Raw genomic sequence first — 22,126 nt, 5'->3', positions numbered from 1 at the left:
TACTATTCATGTTCCTGCACCATATGCTAATGAGCATATATTCATTCCTAATGCCTTTAAGTTCACCCCACCTCCTTACTTTTGATTGACAGCTCCTCACCCCCTCCCCCAGCACACATGATATCCTGCACTTGTGTATCGGTGTTCTGGTGCGTGCGCAGTAACTAGATTTGAGGCCTGGATGAAGATTTTGTATCGGGCCATACAGGAAGGGCGCAAGCGTGCGATCTCAGACCAGATTTCGGCATTCAGGGCGGGCCAGTTCTTGAAGGAGACTGCCGGATTATTACCATGAAAGTCACGGAATGTTTGCAGACCATTATTTACAGTCGGCGTTTAGGAGGGGGGATATCGGCAATAAGCTTTTGACAGCAGCGGCCAGTGAGGGGTGAGTTCAATAGGTGAAATGATGGTGACCGGCTAGCTTTAAAGTTAATGTCCACAATGTTTCTTTATCTAAATAGATCCTGAATTCTGCATATATTAATTTCTTAATATATCTTGGCGGTCAGATCGTTTCTCTAATACAGAGCTCCAAATCTCCTGCATAGCCATATAGCATTATATATCTGCCTGCAGTCACCACTAGGGGAGCATTACTGCATACTGTTGAGTTGAGTACCCAGCTCATGAGCTCTCCCTAGAGGTGGCTACATGCATGAAGAAATTTATCATTTAACTGTCCGCAGGGATTTTAGAGCTCTGTATCAAACTGCTCTGACCGCTCCAAAGATACATTAAGAACTTGACCCCTTACTGACCTTTGATCATTTATGTCATAGTTGGTAGAGGGAGTTTAACTGCTAAGATGCTGCAGTCAATAGCAACCGCAGCATCTAAGCCTTTAGACAGTCATTCTATCCCCATCCCCCACTGTCACCCCATCCCCTTTAACACACCCAATGGATGCTGGTATAGCTGAAAACTGAACTGCAGGGGGCAGTAGAGAAGCCGCCGTAGTCTTCCTCACTATGTATGGTTGTGCAGCAATGTGAGGTGTAATGTGATTGGGCCCCTGACCGTGTAGGGAATTAGGCAGGATATCTGGTTGCGATCCTATTTACTTCTAGTATCTTATGGAGAATACGTTTCTACAGACGTTCTGCCCGTTTGAGGTCATGACTTACAGCTCATGGGTTTATTTAGTTGATCTAAATTTTAAAGGGCTATTCCAGGACCACATGGTTATGGAGGGAAGTGTGGGAAGCTGCAGGCAAGTCTCAATGTGTTCTTAAAGGGGACCTGTCGCCTTTAGTCAGCTCCCTGCCTGGTTTCAGTGAAGTTTTTTCTTTTTGTTCTGAAAAATGTACCTCTTATCTCTGTAATGGGGCAAATTTTCCTAGATGCTATAGTCGAGCCTTCCGATATCGGCCATAAATGGGGAATATCTAAATAGAACGCTAAGTGGATGACATATTCGTCCCCATATAAGAGGCAAACCACGTGAATACTTTTAAAGAAGGACATAGGAACAGGTACTGCCGCACGTTCCAAGATATATAAGAATCGACTGAGTATAATTATAATAAGATTGATGCGACCAGGAACATGCAAGAGGATGAGCTCCAGGCTTTAAACTTGGTCTTAATATAATCCAACAAGGGTCATATGTTGTCATCTGTGTCCGGACCAGGAATTTTACTTATTATCTCAAAATACTTAAAGCTATCAGTCACTCTAAGTCCACATATTACCGGTGCCCATCCCCGATGGCATAAAATAGGACATCTCAATTTATGTGTAGACCGGAGAAGAGCCCAATTACGGTGATTGCGATAGGCTGGCACATAAATAGAACCATGTCGTTTGCATATACTCCAATTTTGTCTTCCCTCCCACCAAACTGTCAAAATCCTCTGTATCAAGTAGAAGTAAGGTCGGGGGCACTATAGATATGGCAAATAACAGTGGGGATAAGGGGCATCCCTTCCTACTACCTCTAGCCAGCTGAAAATATGGGGACAAGAGACCAATGTGGCAGTCCCTCTTATAAACTGGGGACCAAAGCAATGTAATATTTCTGTCACCGTACAGCCACTCAATTGAATCAACCGCTTTGGCAGGGTCCAAGGAGGCTAGCGCCCACGCCTTCTGCAAAGCCATCCCAACCTGTGTCACTACCTGCACCCTTCGAATGTTAGTCGATGTGGATTTTCCAGGCATAAAGCCCGATTGATGGGGATTATTTAATTGTATGTATAACTACGTTCAGCCTATTCGCCAAAGTTTTAGTGAGAACCTTATAGTCGCTGTTGCGGATAGAGGTCTGTAGGATCCACAATCCAATGGATCCTTGTCTGGTTTTAACACATTAGTGGCATCATTTAGCAAGTCATGTAAGGATGCCGTTGCTAGTGAATGTGGAAACATTGCATGCATATCTGAGGTAACATGTCTGAGATATTTGCAGTAAACCTCCACCGGTAGGCCATCAGGGCCGGGCGATGTACCCTTAGCGAAATCCTTAATAGCCTTCGATACCTCATCTAATGTTATGTCCGTATCTACTAACTGTTTATCAGGTGCAGACAGTACAGGGAACCGGATATCCTCGAGATACGAATGTAATTCAGGAGGGGTATATATAACACGAGAGGAGTATAAATCCCTATAGTATTGGGAAAAATATATCGGCATTGTCCAATATAATCGTTCCATCAGCATCTCTGATTTTAAGAATGGAGGTGGACTGAGTATTTTGCCGATCAATTAAGCCAAACGTTTACTGGACTGGTTGCCTAGTTCAAAGTAGGTTTGTTTCATAAAGAGAATTTTCCTATTCGCTCTCCTGTAGATACAAGTATTGCCGTCCAGAGGTGAGCCAATTCTATCGAGAAAGATCAGATGGATCCGCCACATATATAGTTTCGAATTCCGCACACTTCGTGGCTAAGTCCTCCATTCCTGTTGCAGCAGGCATTAAAAATAAATAGTGGGCTTGAGGCAGCGCCTCAAGAGTGTCCCGCTTAATACCAAAATTCTCAAAACGAACTATGATCCTGTATGAACATTGAAAGTTGATCAGGGATCCTACCGTGTACCTATGGCTTTCAGTCAAACGGGATGAATCTTCCATCCCCTAGGTCTAGGTGGGGCAGATATGATGGCTAGTCAAAACGGGATTGCTCTGATACTGGACATGTGGCGACAGCGCCATCAACGTGTTGCCAAATACATAATACGAGATCGTGATGTCCCAGCGACGAGCAAGAATACACTTGTCAAAGGTTGATCGAAACGGAACAGATCTTTTCATCCCAGCGCCTCTATCAAGAGTTTAAAGGGCGAGCTTTGCATCAATCTTGGGTTTAATGTCTGAGAAGGTTGATATCTATCCATCACCATATTAATGTCTCCCATACATTTAGCAGTTGGGTAGGATGCTGCAAAAGTTGCAACTTGGTGAATTACAGTTAAGGTCGTGGGGTGGGGGGGGGGGGGATATCAAGTCCTATAATAACGAAAGGGGAATTATTTATGAAAACTGAGCGAGAGTATCTGTTTTAATATTATCTACCTCCCATTTGAGATTTGTGTATTAGTATAGATACACCCTGTGAGTAAGAGGAATGGTATGAATGACCGGACCATTGAACCCCTGGTCTATTCAAGACCCTTATGGCATTTGTGGTCACATGAGTTTCTTGAATACAAAGACTATGCGGGGAAAATTTACGTACTTGTGAGAATATCATATTTCTTTTCCTAGTGGATCTCATCCCTCGAATGTTCCAGGACGTAATGTTGGTCTTCGCCAGAGAATATATGATAATTCAAAAGCAAAATGGAGGGCTCAGCTTTAAAAATCATGACATAGTACATAACATAAACGTAGCATCTGTCCATAGTACAACCGTGAAAGAGCAGACCTCTCCGAGGCCAAACCGGTATAATACCAAGAGAAAAACAGTAGAACCCGACATATTCACATTCGGTATAGCGAGAAGACATTAAGAATGTCAACGTATCCCGCCTGTCACTGGTCGGACATGTACGGGGGAAGAACCCATGTGTCTTAATATACATTAATAACTGTAATCCAGGATCATGAGAGGGAGGAAGCCAGTAGCATTATCATCAATATAAAAAGATACCAAAGTCAATGGACGTTAAGAGCACTTTTGTGGCAGCAAATTAGTCCCATCCGGTTTGCCAGTGTGAACTGATGCATAGATTCTGAGGAAAAATATTTAGCGCTGAGATGATCTACGCTGTCGGCTCACCCACTCATCAGCATCTTTCAGAGTTGCAAATAACAAGGAATGGTCTCCATGAACCACCCGAAGTCTCGCCGGGTCTGCCATAGAAAATGAGATATTCAGATCTCACATCCTTTTAACCGACATGAAGGTAGCGCTTCTTTTTTGTAGGTCAGCACTGAAGTCGGCAAAAATAGAAATTGCAGCTCCATTAAAACGAATCTCCGGCAGTTGACGAGCCAGTCGCAAGATCAGGTCACGGTCGTTGCTGTTACAGGCGTGCCAGCATAGCTCTAGGAGGTACACCTGACGGTAATGGTCTAGCCAGTACCTGGTGTGCCAGATCCACCGCAAAAGCAGTCGAGAAGCTCGCCTCCGGAAATAAATCATGCAGCCATTTTAATATAAAGTCCACCGGATTCTGTTCTTCAGGCAGGCCCAATAGTCTAATATTATTCCGGCGTAATCAGTTTTCCAAGTCATCAGACTTCTGTTTCCATAACTCAGCAGCCATTTCCAAAGCTGCGATGGCCTCAGGAATAGAAGCCACCCTGTCCTCCAGGCCAGATATGCGCTCCTCTGCATGGGTCAATCTCTCTTGCAAGGTACGCATGTCCTGCCTAATCAGGCCTATGTCTATTTTTACTTCCTCCAGCCTACCGATCAGAGAAGTCTTAGGCTGGGTTCACGTCAGGCTGGGTATTATGCCTCGTTTTACGTCTGAAAATAGGGCTACAATACGTCGGCAAAAATCTGCCAATTCATTTGAATGGGTTTGCCGACGTACTGTGCAGACGACCTGTCATTTACGCGTCGTCGTTTGACAGCTGTCAAACGACGACGCGTAAATTGACTGCCTTGGCAAAGAAGTGCAGGGCACTTCTTTGCCACGTAATTTGAGCTGTTCTTCATTGAACTCAATGAAGCACAGCTCAAGATTTACGAGCGTCTCAGAGCGTCTCAGACGCCTCGTAAATTACGAGGAGCATTTACGTGTGAAACGAGGCAGCTGTTAACAGTCTGTCTTTTCACACGTAAATGCCTCTCATCGTGTGAACATACCCTTACAGGAGGATATCGCCGTTTCTCAGAGACTTCTTTCAGAGTAGGTTTAGTCTCTCCAGTTGCAGAGGTGCCGGGAGCAGTAGACTTAGAAGTAGTATCCGACCCGTGTGAACGCTGAGGCATGGGAGAGCGGCCGCCATCTGGCTTATTCCTGAAGCTTTTCAGCCGCGTGTGGGGCCCATTCTTCCCTCTCTGCAATGCCACAACCTATCCGTCAGCATATAGATTGAAGACAGGTAGGATATCTGCAGGATCAATGGAGCATGGGTTCAGTGCGGAGCTACAGACTCATGCGTCCGTTCCCGCTGCTCATTAGGCTACGCCCCAATTATCCTTATTTACTTGAATAGAACAGAGCTGCAGCACCAGACACAACCTATGGAAAAGTGTGGCACTGTTATTCTAAGTTCTGTCCATGCGAAGCTACTAGACCACATCCCAATGACTCTCTGGAGGATGACACTGGCCAAAACTCAAGTTTCCCATCTGTACCACTATGGTATTCAATGTGTCAGTTTCTCATCTGTTATTTTCCTTGCTGCTTCTATATATATATCAGACTGGGATGGTTGCTTAGCAGCAGCGGCTCGGTGTCACGCTTTCTCTACTTGAGTCTATGGAGATCTAGGTGTCACCCATCACAGGCTTCAGCAGTTCCTGTATCACACTAGTATTACACGGGTGGGGGCGACAGAGTCTTAGACTGGTTCCTAGGAGAATATAGAATGATAATAACAGTGTCCCCTCCAGCATGCAGAAATGGTATGGTCTTTAGCAGGTCATGTGATGCTGTACTGAAGCATCATGGGATTGATAGCAAAGCAGAGAGGAAGAGAAAGCTGGGAAAATCTACGAATCAAGATGGAGGCTTTTATAAAGCGCAGACAAGGCAGCAGTTCAAAAAGAAAGTACAGAATACATAAAAGATGTGTAGAGTGTGGTATACAGTCAGGTGGGGGGTGCAGACATGGAAAGTTGTGTTTCTACTGGAGGTCTTCTTTGACGCTCTATACGCTGCGGGTGTTGGTTGTGTTTTACAGCTGACACCCGGGACTAACTGCCAGGAACAGCTGTTCCTAGCTGTTTAACCCCTAAAATGCTGCGGTCAATCGTTAAAAAGAGGAGGGCAGCCCCTCCGACAGCACTTCAACCGCCCCACAACGGTTGTCATGGCAGCCCAGAGGCAGGTCTCCAGAGATGTCTGTAAAAATGACAATATACTACAATACGTTAGCTACAGACTAACGTATAGGTTAGTATTGCAGTGTATTGTACCATCAAACGAACGATCGCTGGTTCAAGTCCCCTAGAGAGATTAATGTAATGTGTAAAAAAAAACAAAAAAAAAACAAGGAAATTACGTTTTTAGTAGTGAAAATAAATAAATGAGAAGTTCAAAGAAAAAACCCTTTTCCCATTTTTCCTCTAAATATAAAAAATTAAAAAAGTTAACAAAATTGGTATCGCTACGTCCGTAAAAGTCTGAACTATTAAAATATAGCATTATTTAATGCGCATGGTGAACGCCGTAAAAAAAAATAAGCATTAAAAAGCTCAATTGGTTATAGCTCTCGGAATGTGACGACACAAAATCAAGTTTTTTTTAAACAAAAATTTTTTTTTCTTTAAAAGTAATAAAATATAAAAAAACAATAACAATTTAGTATCACCGTAATCGTTTTGAGCCACTGAATAAAGTTAAGTTGTCGTTTTTACCACACAGTGAAAGCCGTAAAAACGAAACCCCCCCAAAAAATTTAGGAATCTCAGTTTTTTCAAATTTCAGCCTGAAAATAATTTTTATTTTCAGTTTTCCAGTACATTATATGGTACTTTAAATGCTACCAATAGAAACTACAACTCCTCCCGCAAAAAATAAGCCCTCATGCCACCCTATTGCCGGAAAAAATAAAAAATGGCTGCGGCGGGAAGGGGTTAAGCGTTAGAACAGTATAACGTCTCCTATTAGTGGTACCAGCGTTACGGTCTTGCAGCTGATGGACTGTTTCTATTCTACATTCATCCTTAGGCTGGATTCACATGCGCGTGTGCGTTTTGCGCGCGCAAAAGGTCCGTGTGCCATCAGCATATGGTGCGCGGCTGCGTGATTTTCGCGCCACCGGCATCATTATGACACTCTGTTTTTATGTTTGCAAACAGATTAGCACGTGGGGCTTTTCTGTTTTCATTCATTTATTTTTCTGCTGTTGCGCGAATCACCCTGAAGGGCTTCCGTGCGCGATTTGCACGCACCCATTGACTTCAATGGGTGCGGGCAGCCCTAACCACGGCCAAATATAGGACATGTTGTGCGTTTCACGCAGCGCACATACGCTGCGTGAAATTCACTGACAGTCTGAACCGCCCCATTCAGTAACATAGGTCCGTGCGACGAGCATAAAAATCACGCGTGCAGTACGGACGTAAAACACGTTCGTGTGAATAAGCCCGTAGGCTGGATTCACACGAGCATGTTCGGTCCGTAATGGACGGAACGTATTTCGGCCGCAAGTCCCGGACCAAAAACACTGCAGGGAACCGGGCTCCTAGCATCATAGTTATGTACGACGCTAGGAGTCCCTGCCTCGCTGCAGGACAACTGTCCCGTACTGTAATCATGTTTTCAGTACAGGACAGTAGTTCCACGGAGAGGCAGGGACTCCTAGCGTCGTACATAACTATGATGCTAGGAGCCCGGCTCCCTGCACTGTGTTCGGTCCGGGACTTGCGGCCAAAATACGTTCCGTCCTTTACGGACCGAACATGCTCGTGTGAATGCAGCCTCACTGCTTTGTAACAGCCATGAAGCGTATCATCTTGGCATGATTGACATCTTTGCAGGGGACAGTGGAGGATGCAGGACTCAAGACGTCAATCAAGGCAAGATGGGAGGAGTTACCACCGAGATCGCAGGACACGTCCCTGCTGAAGAAACGCCCAGCGGATACTTGTAAAATAATTTACATACAGCGCAGCAGTCATGAAAACTTCATTTTCTAAGATTTGCTTTGTTATTGCTGGTACTCATGTACTCTCTTGTCCCTATATAGCGGTTTGTAAGGGGGGGTGGTCAAAATCTACGAACAAGTTCCCTTTAAAGGGGGTTGAGATTATGAAAAAGAAAAAAGTTATGACCCTCCCCCTGAAACAGCACTTATGGGTCTAGACGGTGGGGCCTCACAGTGATTGACAGCCTTCCAATTATGAGCTTGAGAGGTTGTCCTTGAGTGAGGCTCCACCCTCTTGACTCCTTTACTTAGAATCACGCAAATAAGTCATAGCCTTAAATCCCTAATACCCCACTAGGGCACAAATTTGTCACGAATCTGCCACAAAATCCACGTGTTTCATGCAGAATTTGCCGTGGGCTTCACCCTGTAACCTTGAATTGGCATTTTACTCAACATAATGCCATAATATTTTCATCTGCTGTTGAGGAAGGGTCAGAAGGCCCCCAGACACATGAGATTGCTCTGTTTTTAAAAGAAATCTGCGGCAGTCTTGTTTTTCCGTGCTCATTTTTACAGCTACGTGTGAATGGGGTTTAGAGTTGTTGAGGGGAGGGGGGGGGGGGGGTCCCTGGTTTAAGTGAGGATCAGGTATACATATAATTTAAAGTGGTACTCCTACCTCAGACATTTATGGCATATCCTCAGGATCCATATCCCACACCTATCTCTAGAACGGGGGCCCCTAACCCCTATCCTACGAGGTGTCCGTGAGTACGGAAACAGCCGAGCCCGCTGTGCTATGCTGTTTCCTTAACTTCCATTTGTTTCAATGGAAATTCCAGAAACAGCATAGCAAAACGGGATCGGCTATTTCCATAACTTTGCAGCTTTTACTAATATATATTACTAAGGCCTCATGAACACGACCGTGCCCATAATCACGGTCCGTAATTATGGGTACGGACAGTCGTCCGTATTTGCGGGCCGTGCTCCCATTCTAAAGTATGGGAGCATGGTCCGTACAAAGCAAAAGATGACATGTTTTGCGGAAGGTTTCTATGGCACGGACACCTTCCTATAAATACACGGGAAGGTGTCCGTGGACAATAGAAGTGAATGGGTCCGTAATTGCGGACCATAATTACGGGCGATTTTTACGGCCTGTGCATGGGGCCTAAGTCTGGGTTCACAGCAGTTCACGTTGCGGCAGTCAATAACTGCATACATTTTACAGTGAATTGCTGCGGTTTTCTAATGTTCTTATTACAGTTGGCGTGAATTCTTGTTTAGAGCTTTGATATCCCATTTACTTGCGCTGCCGTGCACATCATGGTGGCGCCCTCATCTCGTATGGTATTAGTTAGGGGCAGCCGACTGAAATGACATGAGATTGCCGACTGAAATCAATAGGTTGGGAAACTGTGTATGGCCAGCTTAGCCCGTCTGTCAGCTGAGCTCCCACTAAGCACTGCTCTCAGGTAACTGCAATCTGGGGGAATTATCTTTCTGGCTAAACAGCCAAAAAAAAACACAAAAAACTCAAATAATTAACCCCTTAGGAGCGGCATATAGTGTCTCTACGTCGGCCGCTAGGGGTAGGTCTCCGATCATGTTTAACCCCTCAGATACGACCGCAGCATCTGAGTGGTTTTAGAGGGAGGGGACTCCCTCTCTCACCCCACCGACATTCCGCAATGCAATCGCAGCGTGCAGATGGTTTTTATGGCAGACAAAGGCCCCCAGGTCTGCCTTTAGTAAATGCCTGTTAGGCCATGTTTTACACTGACAGACATAAAACACTGCAATACAGAAGTATTGCAGTGTATTATAAAAGCGATCAAAAGATCGCACAGTAAAGTCCTTTAGTGAGACTAAAGTAAAGTTAAAAAAAGTTTAAGAAAGTTTGTAATAAATACAAATCCCATGTAAAAAAAATAAAATAAAAACCCACTTCTTCCCCTTACAAAATACTTTATTATGAAAAAAAGTGAAAAGTTACAGATATTTGGTATCGCCGCGTCCGTAACGACCCCAACTATAAAAAAATTGCATTATTTAAACCGCACTGTGAATGCCGTAAAAAATAAAATAAAAACCGATGCCAGAATTGCTCTTTTCTGTGAATCCTGCCTTTAAAAAAATTTGATAAAAAGGGATCAAAAAGTCGCATCTACTCCAAAATGGTTCCGATAAAAACTACAAGTCTTCCCGCAAAAAAAATCCTCATACAGCTGCATCGGTAGAAAAATAAAGAAGTTATGACTCTTAAAACATGGCAACACCAGGGTTGCCAACCATCCGTAAATTTACAATTGGTGTTTTTTTTCTGCCGTCTGTAGCGTCCGGCAGAAAAAAAGCACTGTCCTGGATTTTTCTGCATTCTCCCGGAACTTTGCACTGCGCGTGCGCCAAAATGTACATGTACAGTGCAAAGGAATGCAGGCCGCGGCCTGGCATATTTTCAGATTCTGCGGAATCTGAAAACATGCTGCCAAGTGAGGTCGGTGCCAGGAGTGGACCAATCCAGTCTCCTGACCTTATGTCAGTGACATGAGGTCAGGTGACTCAGGTCATGTGACTGGACTGGTCCACTCCCGGGCCGTCACCAATCCCAGTCAGAAGAGGACCTCCGCTGCATGACCACCTCGGCGAGTCACGCCAGGCAAACCTGAGAGTGGTAGCGGTAGGCTACCACTACCGCTCTGTTTGCAGTGTGGCGCTATTTACAAGGAGGGGGCTGTGTGGAGCTATTTGAAGGGGGGGCTGTGTGGCAATATTTACAAGGGGGACTGTGTGGCCTATCTACAAGGGGGGGCGGTGTGGCGCTATCTACAAGGGGAAGCTGTGGCAATATTTACAAGGGGAAGCTTTGTGGCGCTATTTACAAGGGGGACTGTGTGTGGCACTATACAGGGGCACGGTTACTGATGGGGCACTTTTATTGTGTTGAGCACTGAGGGATCATTATTACCATCTGGGGCACTGTGGATTACGAGTTTGTTTAGAGGATGGGGTATAGGTGGGGAGCGTGCTGGAAAAGCAAGAAACCAACATGTCTGTGTGTCAAATTCTGCAGAGGCGAGTCGTGGCTGGAATAAGTCGTCACAGTGGTCTGTGAAAAAAAGGGAAAGTGAATGACTCTAAGGGTATGTTCACACGACCTATTTTCAGCCGTTTTTCGGACCGTAAATGGCTAAAAATGCAGGGGGCTGAACGCCTCCAAACATCTTCCCATTGATTTCAATGGGAAAAACTGCGTTCCATTCCCACGGGGCGTCTTCTACGCGGCCGTTTTTTAAAACGGCCACGTAAAAAAAAACGCCTGGTAAGAAGAAGTTTATCTCACTTCTTGAGCTGTTTTTGCAGCTGTTTTTCATTGACAATAGAAAAACAGCTCCAAAAACGGCCGTAAAAAACGCAGCAAATAAAACGCTTGATGCTTAAAAAACGTCTGAAAACCAGAGGCTGTTTTCCCTTTGAAAACAACTCAGTATTTTCAGCCGGTTTTTGTGAAGGCTGGATTCACACAAGCATGTTCGGTCCGTAAAGGATGGAACGTATTTCGGCCGCATTTCTGTAATCATGTTTTCAGTACGGGACAGTACTTCCACGGAGAGGCAGGGACTCCTAGCATCGTACATAACTATGATGCTAGGAGCCCGGCTCCCTGCAGTGTGTTCGGTCCGGGATTTGCGGCCGAAATACGTTCCGGACCGAACATGCTCGTGTGAATCCAGCCTAAAGCCTCATTTACACGAGCGTGTGCGTTTTGCGCGCGCAAAAAACGCCGCGTGTTGCGCGCGTTGGCATTGCGTTTTGGCTGCGTATATGCAGCGTTGGTGCGTTTTAAACGCGCGCACGACTAGCGTTTTCAACGCGCGTCAAAAACGCAGAGGAGATTCATGGCAAGCCAGCCTACAAATAGGCCAGCTGGCCCAACCCCTGCTTGCTGGGAGAAGCAGGTTTAGCACCATAATCTCCGCCTCTGCCGAGCTCGTCGATGTGTGGAATGTGGCTTTGGCATTATGCCGCGCAGGTGGCGTGTCTTTGGGACGACAATGCAATTGTCCATGCCGAATGTGACACGTGTTAGAGAATTGTGTGTCGCTCTGCATAACTTCTGCTGCTTTAATGATGCTACCTTTGATGCAGCAAATATCCTTACACATGCAGGCAGCAGCCTCAGTGTCCCGGTTATTCCTCTCGGCCGATCTCTCTCATCCTGGCTTCGCGTGAGGGATACTTTGGCGGCATATTTTGAGTGTCGATCTGGAGCCGCACCGTGGGTGCGTGATGACCTTTGAAGGGTTCTCTGTTGTTTGTCGGCTTCCCTACACACGTCACATGTGGCCTGGGGTTTTTCTGTTTTTCGTGGTTGTTGTTGGGTTAGGGACTTGCAAAACAAGAGGAGTCTTGACGCGGGCTGCGACCTTACATCTGTCGGGGTTTGGGCAGGACTTTATAAAGTTGGCAACCTTCTTTCTGGAGATAGAATGTTTTGTGGGCTAAAGTTTGGAAAGTCCAATTGGTAGTGTACATAGTTTGCCTCTGGGCCCATGACAGCACCTAAACGTCTGCACCTCTTGCAAACCATATCAAACCCCGAGTGATTAAATAAAACCTCATATCACGTGTGTATGCATTGGATCCAAATCCCAGAGGTGTGCGAGGGTATAGGCAAAGGAAATGTGGCCCAAACATTGTGTTGAGGGGTATAAATGAAAACCAACACGAAATCTAACCATTCAACATGCAAGTTTTTAATACTGGGTTTTGCAAAAACCCAAACATTTTGCTTCAAACAAAAAACACCAACATGGTGTATACTATACATCCAACAAAAAAGAGGATGGCGAGTTGGCATCCCTGCACCAAAAACAACAGTGGCGTTAAAAAAAATCAGGCCTCCAACACACTCAAAGGTGTTGGTACTGGTGGCCCGGGGACAAATAGGTCTAAATTTTAGCACCACTATGCTGGACCTGGAGCTGTGTAGGTTGTTCCTCGCCAGCATAGTGGTGCTGATGTTGCCCGGGGTATGTTGGGCCAGGGAAGTGGGGAGCCATAGGGCGCATATACGGATGCGGGCGTTGCATCTGGGGGCCTGGGTGGAATGGGCCCGGCACCTGGGGCGTGGTGGCCGGCATGGCTGAACTGCGCCACTGTTCAATGGCCGTGAAGCACACGTTTGGATTGTGGGGCGGTCTGGAAGTGTCGATCAACGTCACGATCGACGCTTGCAGACGGCCCATACGGTCCATGGGGACCAGCCGGAGGAGGGGAACGATGCTTCGGCCAAAGGCGTCGTTCCCGTCATCATCAGCGGCTCGCCTTAGATACTCCAGGACCCGGGTATCTACTTGCCCCGCTGCGGAGGCCTGTTGAGCACGGGCCTGGCGAGTGCGGGCACGCACGGGGCGCTCCTCTGCCGGAGAGCCGACGGCCCGTGCAGACTGGCCAGGGGCGGGCTCCAGGGGTGTCGGCTCTGGGCTAGGGGGCAGGACATGGGCAGCAGGAGGTTCCGGCAGAGACTCTCCCACGTCTGTCTCCTCTGCGGTATCCTCCAAATTGTCGGTGGTTCTAGAATGAGAAAATTACGTTAGAACAGAATATATAACAATGCCTACAACAACACGATGGCAAACAGGACATGGGCGAACACACATTAGACACATGCAATGGCAGAAACTCTTACGTGCGCATCTCCATGATGTCCATCAAGAACATCAGTTGTTTGGTATACATATAGGGTCGCTTGCGAGATGCGCCATCCCCGCTGCGTCCCCTTTCACCCATTTCACGCCGGAATTGGTCACGGCAGCTCCGCCATCGTGTTTTGATCTCTTGGACTGTTGGAGTAAAAAAACAAATATCACGCCATCAGAACTATGACCTCTCACTTAAATCAGGGGCCCTGCACTGCCAATGACGTGGTACACGGTGATGCGCCTGCTCCACAAAAGTTCCTCTTGAAAATGCGCAGACACATACAGGGCCCCAGTTCTTCAAAAGGGATGACATGCATTGCCAGAAAATGCCTGGTACTCACCCAACCGACTGCGGTCACGGGTTCGTGCACTCTCCCACTCCTGGCCGAACAGCTCCCTTGCGACCACCTCCCAGGCGTCCTCCTTGACCGTCCGGTCGTGGTACGCCTCCGAGCGAGTGTCCCAAATTTCTGGATGTCCCTGGACCAGGACGAGGAGGCGCTCCACGTCCATCCCACGCGGCATGGCAGCAGATGTTCACAGTGGAAGATACCTTCACAGTCTCCAGTCACTAGCCCTTCCCACTCGCAGTGGAAACGCAAGCACTTCCTGGTTTTTGTTTGCTTTGTCCAGCTTTATAGACTGTTCTTCATGGACATAACAAGTGATGCGTGATTTTCGCGCATGCAACGCAGGAGCGTCCGTGTGTCATGCGTTGTTTTCACGCACCCATTGACTTCAATGGGTGCGTGATGCGCGAAAAACGCACGATTATAGAACATGCCGTGAGTTTTACGCAACGCACTCGCACTGCGCAAAAATCACGCATCGTCTACACTGCCCCATAGAGTAATATAGGTGCGTACGACACGCGCGAAAAGCACGCACGTCGCACGCGCGTATATTACGCTCGTGTAAATGAGGCCTAAGTGTGTGAACATACCCTAATTAGGGAAAACATCACCTGCGTTAGCGGGGGAAAGCTACAAGTGGCGCGGTGATTGGTGCGTGCGGTGATTGGTGAGTCACGCCTAGCACACTGCACAGTCAATGATTTTGTGTCCGTAAAAATGTTGGTCTGTCCGTGATTTTTAGCTCAGTTGTCCAGAAATTCCTGAAGTGGAGGTTGGCAACCCCGGGTGACACAAAACCAAATCATTTAGAAAAAAGTGTTTACTGTGTAAAAGTAACAAAACATAAAAAAACTATATAAATTTGGTATCGCTGCAATCGCAACGACCCGCTGAATAAAGTTATTATGTTATTTATACCACACGGTAAACAGTGTAAATTTAAGACATAAAAAAGTGGCAAAATGATATTATCCCACCAAAAAAGTTAAAGGACGGGTGCCGTGAAAATTTTTTTTTATATCAATTTGCTTTTAGTGTTTTAATAAAAAATGTTTTATTTATTTGTGTGTTTGTGTTTTACTTTTTTTTATTTTTGCACTTTATCTTCCCTATGGGGGCTGCCATTTTTTTTTCCATCTCTGTATGTGTCGATTAACGACATACAGACATGGAATACGGCACATACATCCCCATAGAGAATGTGAACAGGGCCCGTTCCATCCACTCTGGTGTACGCCGTCTGTGTGGGAACGGCGCATGCGCCGCTCCCACACAGTCCAAATTGAAGTTCTTCGGCCGAGCGACGTCTGGCGCCATTTTCCTGTGGACCGGAAGTCGCGGCCGGCCAGTAAGATTACTACTTCCGGTCGCGGCTTCCGGACTTGTGCACTTGGAGCGGAGGGAGCAGACGGAGCGGACGGACCGGCGGCGACTGGAGCAGGTAAGTTATTTCTGTGTATGTTTGTGTTTTAGTGTGTGATTACCACTGTATGTAAATCTTCTACACTGTGTGTTAGCTCAAAAAATGGCGACACAGTGTAGGAGGTTTGACCGTTCAATCCCCTCCTTTCTCCCGGCACTAGCCAGGATAAAGGAGGGGGGGATGCTGAGAGCTCACTAGAGCGAGTGAGTTTTCTCAAATTTTGCAGCATAAAGCAATGTGGTTGCTTTACCACATGCAATGCTGCAATTTTGGGAATTGCTCCATCTAGTGACCAGCGCTGGGAAATATTATAAATTAGAATCTAATTTATAATATTTCCTGACTCGTGAAAAAATTAAAACAATGTTTAATCACCCACACACTAATTGTTTAACTAAAAAAAAAAATTTTCTAGCGTCACATTCCCTTTAATAATAGTTAATCAATAAATAATATGTACCCCAAAATGGGGCTATTAAAAAATACAACTTGTCCCGCAAAAAACAAGACCTTATACGGCTATGTCGACGGAAAACGAAAAAAGTTATAGCTCTTCGACGATGGAAAAACGTAAAAAAATTACTTGGTCATTAAGGTTTAAGGGGTTAAAAAGTAGCACAAGTAAAAACATTATATAGATATCGGGGTGATCTGTTGGCGGTCTCGAGGGTCCCCACATTTCTTGAAGAGAGAAAGAAACATAGTGTTGTTGCCCATAGAAACGAATCAGATTCATCCTGCAACGTTTAGAAAATGAAAGCAATCATCTTGTTGCCCATAGCAACCAATCAGATTCAGCCTGTCTTTCTGCAACGTTTATAAAATGAAAGCAGCCATCTGATTAGTTGCCATGGGGATCACCACTACATCGCTCTACACTGGCGTTCACTCATGGGCACCCATAATAAAATGGAAGGCAGAATCACCCACACACAGTCCAGTCACTGTCCAGTAATCCGTCATCCTCTGCCCACTACCAGGACCCCCCTTAGTCCACACATAACCTTTGCACAAGCGCAACCCGGCATGATTGGCTGTAAGTAGTCACGTGCCCGTTCTATTACACGTGACTGTTACGTCACTCCTACAATAAGCTGGATTGGCTGGAAATTAAAAACAGAGGACAGACGCGGCCGAAAGTGAGTTAACCCAAGGAAAGGCGTATGCCATACGTTTATCTTCCCAATTTAGTTCTGGTTTCCTATTGGTTTTTATGTTTAGCCGTACCATGTAGCTATCTCACCACTGCGCTGCACGGAGGAGGAAGCGACTAAGCAGCAACTAAAGGTAATCGCAGGGAGCACGTCTGTAGTCAGTCGTATATATGTGTACATATACACACGTGCATGCCTGTATACTGCTGTGCTATATGGAGATTGGATTTAAAGGGATTGTCCATCTTTACCTTAATAAAGCTCCAGCAGCAAAATAAACACAAAATGTCCCCATGTTATTCAATCATCTATTTATGGAAACAGATCTACACATTAACCCCTTATGGGCTGGCCTATTTTGGGTCTTTAGGATGCAGCAAATATTATTTATTATTTTATTTTTATCCAAGATCCAAAACTTTTTTTTATTTTCCAGTCCACGTAGCCGTGAGAGCGCTGGTTGTCGTTTTCAATGGCATAATATACTTTATATTCATTTTTTTTGAGGGTCGAATGGGGTAAAGACAGCAAATTTGCCATCCGTTTTTTTCGGACTTCTTTCTCACCGGTAATTAATATGTGAATTTTTTTCTATTTCTGTTCTGCGCGTTGTTACGATTACGGTGATCCGAAATGTATTTAGTAGTACGGCTGTACTTCTCCTGCTCGTACGTAGAGTACAGCGGGGCCGGTCACATGACCAAGAGTCGTATACTCATGAAGGAAGACCGTGCAACTAGATCTCCTGCGTGAGACGGGGGGTCCGGAATGTATATTAGCCGTGTACTCCCATACGGCAGTGACTACACTGCTAATCATGTTTGGTCCCCACATAACCCGTTTAAGCCTGCAGTGTATTGCATGAGCGATCTATGGCTCACACGGTAAATTTCCCTAGGGGTACTTAAAAAAAAAAAAAAAAAAAAAAAAAAAAGGTTTTCATAAAATTGATAAATTATATACAAACTAAAAGTCAATTTTTTTCCCCATTTATTGTAAAAAATGATGAACGCAATAAAAAAAGCAAACATTATTGTTACCATTAATTAAAAAATCTCATCCTGCGAGAAACAATGTCGCCATGTCAACGAAAAAAAATAAATGAAAGTGTGATGGAAAACCAAAAATGAAAGATTGGTGGGATCCCCAGTCATTACACATGTATCACCTATCCTGCGAGGTAACAAAAGAAACATTAACTGCATGTTTTCTATGTGTCTCCATGGTTACAGACTACGTACTAGCCCTGTCTGTAGTCATGTGTCACTCCCTTCCATCTGTCCCCTCTACTTTCTCTAGAAAAATCCTAAGTGGCTGCGGTGCTTTACTAGCACTGTGGCCGCTTTAGTCTAGTGATCCTTGGAGGTACCTGAGGTCCGACCCCCACTTTTCAGTAAGGCTGTGTTCACATTATGTCTGAGCCCTCCGTTGGCGGTATATCTCAGGAGGTTTTTCCGACATGTACCTCTGATGGAAGTCAGCAACGTATACCATTGTACAGACATACAGTGGCCTATGTCACCAATAAGACCCCATAGTCAAGCAATATATACACCACACGGCATACGTTTTTTTGTACCGTATTCCTCCTTTGGCATACGCCGGTTGAATGGAGTCCTCGATTACAAAGACAACACATTGGTATAATTGGACACTGTTTTTCTTAGTTTCCACCCTCGTGGCTCTGGGAAATTCAACTCTTAGGCCTTATTCAAACGAATTTTGTATACGTCCGTGTGGTGTCCGTTAAAACAACGGACAGCACACGGACCTATGCAATACATCAGTGATTTTTCAAGCAGCATGTTTCCGCTGCGTGAAGCTCACTGCGTGTCCTATTCTAGTCAGTTTTTGCGGACCACGCGCCCATTGAAGTCTATGGGTGCGTGAAAATCACGGACAGCACACGGACGTCATCCGTCCGTAATAAAGAAAGGCTGAGTAATAAAAATATGCACCAACACTGACGTGAAAAACTGATGTCACGGAACAAATACTGATGGCACACGGAACTGCAACGCATGAAAAACGGTGCGTTTTTTCAGACGCAAAACGGACACATTCGAATAAGGCTTAACTGACATGTTTCCCCACAGATCACATCTGATCGCTGGGGGTCCCAGCATCTTTAACCCCTTAATGCTCAGTGTGATGGTGCATTATGTGTGGTTTATTGTGAGTCCTCAGCAGAGAGGGATGACTCTCTAATCAAGTACCACAGGTCGCGTCTCCAGCCTATGGACAATCCGACAAGTCAGAGGTGAAGTCCACAAGACCTAAAGTGTTGTCATTGTCCAGTCCCCACAGGGGGTCATCAGGAGGCACCACAGTTATATTCAGCTCAGGTGCAGACCAGCAAACAAAGGTGATCCAATTATCTCCCCCATTGTGTCCTCATCCCTGCTGTGGCATTACACATGATAGCACAAAGGACCACAACTCACATACAGACAGTGAAACTGAAAAGATGTTACTCCCCCTGAGTGGATATAAGGGCTTGTCTTGGGGAGGATGGAGATCTTCTGGATTTAGACCTGAAGGAGAGCTGAAGCTGAGGCCAGCACTCTGAAGATGTTCCTGGGATTACTTATTTTGTGGACTGTGTGTTGTTCCTGCATTGAACGTGACTTGTTCTGTCAACATTGGATGCAATAAACCCTGTTGGAGTTGCCCTGTCGTCTCTGGCTCTGTTGATCGTGTATTAACCTAACGAACCCCATGACAACTGGTGTCAGAAGTGGGATCAACAGAGTGCAGGAGAGATGGACAGAGGTCTTAACACCAGGATGTCTATCGTGAGGAGAGCAATTGTGTTTTACCAGGAGGCAATGGACTGCCTTGGACCAAAGTTTACAGAAGACATTGAATGTTGGGCTTGGGATAAGTCTCTGACTATGGCAAGGAAGGAACAAGTTCTTGTGCGAGCTCGGGAGTTGCACCAGGAGACCATGGATGCTCTGGGATGTTTGGCCTCCAACGATGATAAGTTCTGGGACTGGGACTGGAATTGGTGTCTGGCAACAGCGGAGCGAGAGGTGCCGCAAACATGGTGTGAACGGCCAGCACAGTGTTATAAGGATTGTGCTGCTGCTCCAGGCTCTGATCGCTACAGATCTCCAGAGAAAGCTCCAGAGTGTCCTGAGGTGAGTGATGTGACGTCTGTGGGCAGCTTATACCATAAGACATGGGAGCACCAGGAGGAAGTAAAGGATTCTGGGCTTGATTCAGGACCGGAAGGAGTGCATACAGGGGATGTCAATGTATCTGCAGAAACGGGTCCTGTGGATGATGAAGATGCAGGAGATGTGGCTAGCACTGGTGTGGATGATGACACAGGAGATATAACTAGCACTGGTGTGGATGATGAGGACACAGGCGATATAACTAGCACTGGACCTCCTGAAACCTTTGGCACTGAGATCACCAGTGCCAGTTCTGAAAGCCCAACTGAGGTTAAGTCACACGATACAGCCCCACTAGTGAGCAATGATGTTTGTGCTTCTCCTGGCGATGTGTTTCCTGCATTCCCTTCACCCCAGGATTTCCAAGAGGTTGAGGAATCCAGCTGTATTATTACCTTGAGGTCTGATTTGTCTTTGTCCAGTGATGTTGTGGATATTACGGTCAGTATGGCCTCTCCAAGTGCACAGTCTTCCAACATGGATGAGGATGACACTGGAGTGTCAGCGAGTTCTATGGTGGAAGGAGTGTTGGAGGAGCAAGGCTGCGAAGGACAACAAGACACTGGTCCCAACAGCAGTGATGACCTTCATGATGGTGAGACTTCAGACCCTTTTCAAATATGCCCATGGCCCTTGTTTTCTCAAACCGATTGGACTTCTATCTCCCCATCTTCTGCCACCAACTTCTCTGGACTCACTACAATTCTGAACAGTGACTGTATTTTCTGGAATGATCTTTGCCTGGGTGATGGGTCAGATAGCCGGCCAGCATTACCGAATATATGGTGGTGGGATGCACTGGGGAGGAAAGTGTCTGGATGGGAGATTCGGAGCCTGCAGAAACCTGTAAACTGGATAAAAGGTCCCAAGAAACCTCCAGACCCCAGAGACTCCATCTCACGAGCTGGACTGTCCTGGAGGCCACCGGATCAGCTCTTCCAAAGTGAACAGATGACGTGGAACTTTTGTGGAAGTGTCTTGAACTTTGTGATTGTGTTTCCAGACATTGCTCTTAGCCCCGGATATACATGTGCACTGGACTTTCTTTACAGCCTGTGGACTGTTCTTATTGAACTGTAATAAGTGGCTTATGAGTGAGGTGGCCAGCGGCCTGTGTAGGCCACATGGCCAGCTCACTTATTATATGAGGGGAGAGGTTGTGATGGTGCATTATGTGTGGTTTATTGTGAGTCCTCAGCAGAGAGGGATGACTCTCTAATCAAGTACCACAGGTCGCGTCTCCAGCCTATGGACAATCCGACAAGTCAGAGGTGAAGTCCACAAGACCTAAAGTGTTGTCATTGTCCAGTCCCCACAGGGGGTCATCAGGAGGCACCACAGTTATATTCAGCTCAGGTGCAGACCAGCAAACAAAGGTGATCCAATTATCTCCCCCATTGTGTCCTCATCCCTGCTGTGGCATTACACATGATAGCACAAAGGACCACAACTCACATACAGACAGTGAAACTGAAAAGATGTTACTCCCCCTGAGTGGATATAAGGGCTTGTCTTGGGGAGGATGGAGATCTTCTGGATTTAGACCTGAAGGAGAGCTGAAGCTGAGGCCAGCACTCTGAAGATGTTCCTGGGATTACTTATTTTGTGGACTGTGTGTTGTTCCTGCATTGAACGTGACTTGTTCTGTCAACATTGGATGCAATAAACCCTGTTGGAGTTGCCCTGTCGTCTCTGGCTCTGTTGATCGTGTATTAACCTAACGAACCCCATGACACTCAGTGACGTATATTCCGTCATGGTAACCATCCCGTTCGCGCTCAGCACCGGAATAGTACGTCACGGGAGGAAAGGCCATTTCGGCCGTCTTCCCGACACATACAGGAGCTGTCTTGTACAGCGGTTGCCACAGCTCCCATAGCGGGGATCGATCGCTGTGTCCCCGCTGATTAACCCCTTAAAATCCACGTTCAATAGCGATCGCGGCTTTTTAGGGGTTAAACCACCATCGACGGCCCGCTACATGATAGCGGGCAGCGATGTTGGCTATGGCAACCGGACGCCTAACAATGGCGTCCAGCTATGCCATCTACGGAAGCCTAGTGGGTCCTGACAACGTCAGGACCCACTATG

The 22,126-nt window shown here is 46.1% G+C and overlaps 2 protein-coding genes across 2 annotated transcripts in view; one reads left to right on the top strand and one right to left on the bottom strand.

Moving 5' to 3' along the window:
* Window positions 1-13,015: 13,015 nt before the first annotated feature.
* LOC142747886 (uncharacterized) lies at window positions 13,016-15,942 on the bottom strand. The gene is made up of 3 exons (XM_075855006.1): window positions 14,265-15,942; window positions 13,911-14,064; window positions 13,016-13,795 (listed from the first exon to the last, which is right to left on the bottom strand). The coding sequence occupies exons 1-3, from the start codon at window positions 14,446-14,448 to the stop codon at window positions 13,171-13,173; spliced, it is 963 nt and encodes a 320-aa protein (XP_075711121.1). The 5' UTR covers window positions 14,449-15,942; the 3' UTR covers window positions 13,016-13,170.
* An 890-nt stretch (window positions 15,943-16,832) lies between these two features.
* TTC33 (tetratricopeptide repeat domain 33) overlaps window positions 16,833-22,126 on the top strand; it is a 223,399-nt gene continuing 218,105 nt past the window's right edge. The window contains exon 1 of the mRNA XM_075847598.1: window positions 16,833-16,986. The gene's annotated coding sequence lies outside the window, so the exon portion shown is untranslated. The remainder of the gene's footprint in view (window positions 16,987-22,126) is intronic.

This window comes from Rhinoderma darwinii, chromosome 1 (genome assembly GCF_050947455.1).
Source record: "Rhinoderma darwinii isolate aRhiDar2 chromosome 1, aRhiDar2.hap1, whole genome shotgun sequence".
NCBI classification, from domain to species: Eukaryota; Metazoa; Chordata; class Amphibia; order Anura; family Rhinodermatidae; genus Rhinoderma; species Rhinoderma darwinii.
Note: the sequence above shows the minus strand (reverse complement) of the source record. Positions and strands in the feature narration are given on the sequence as shown.

What these genes read in the sequence shown, in the direction of transcription:
- LOC142747886 (XM_075855006.1), bottom strand. Translation starts at nt 14,448, where the DNA reads ATGCCGCGTGGGATGGACGTGGAGCGCCTCCTCGTCCTGGTCCAGGGA. An exon ending in CCGTGACCGCAGTCGGTTGG is followed by an intron (nt 14,065 to 14,264) that starts GTGAGTACCAGG and finishes TTACTCCAACAG; the next exon opens with TCCAAGAGATCAAAACACGA. An exon ending in GACATCATGGAGATGCGCAC is followed by an intron (nt 13,796 to 13,910) that starts GTAAGAGTTTCT and finishes TTCTCATTCTAG; the next exon opens with AACCACCGACAATTTGGAGG.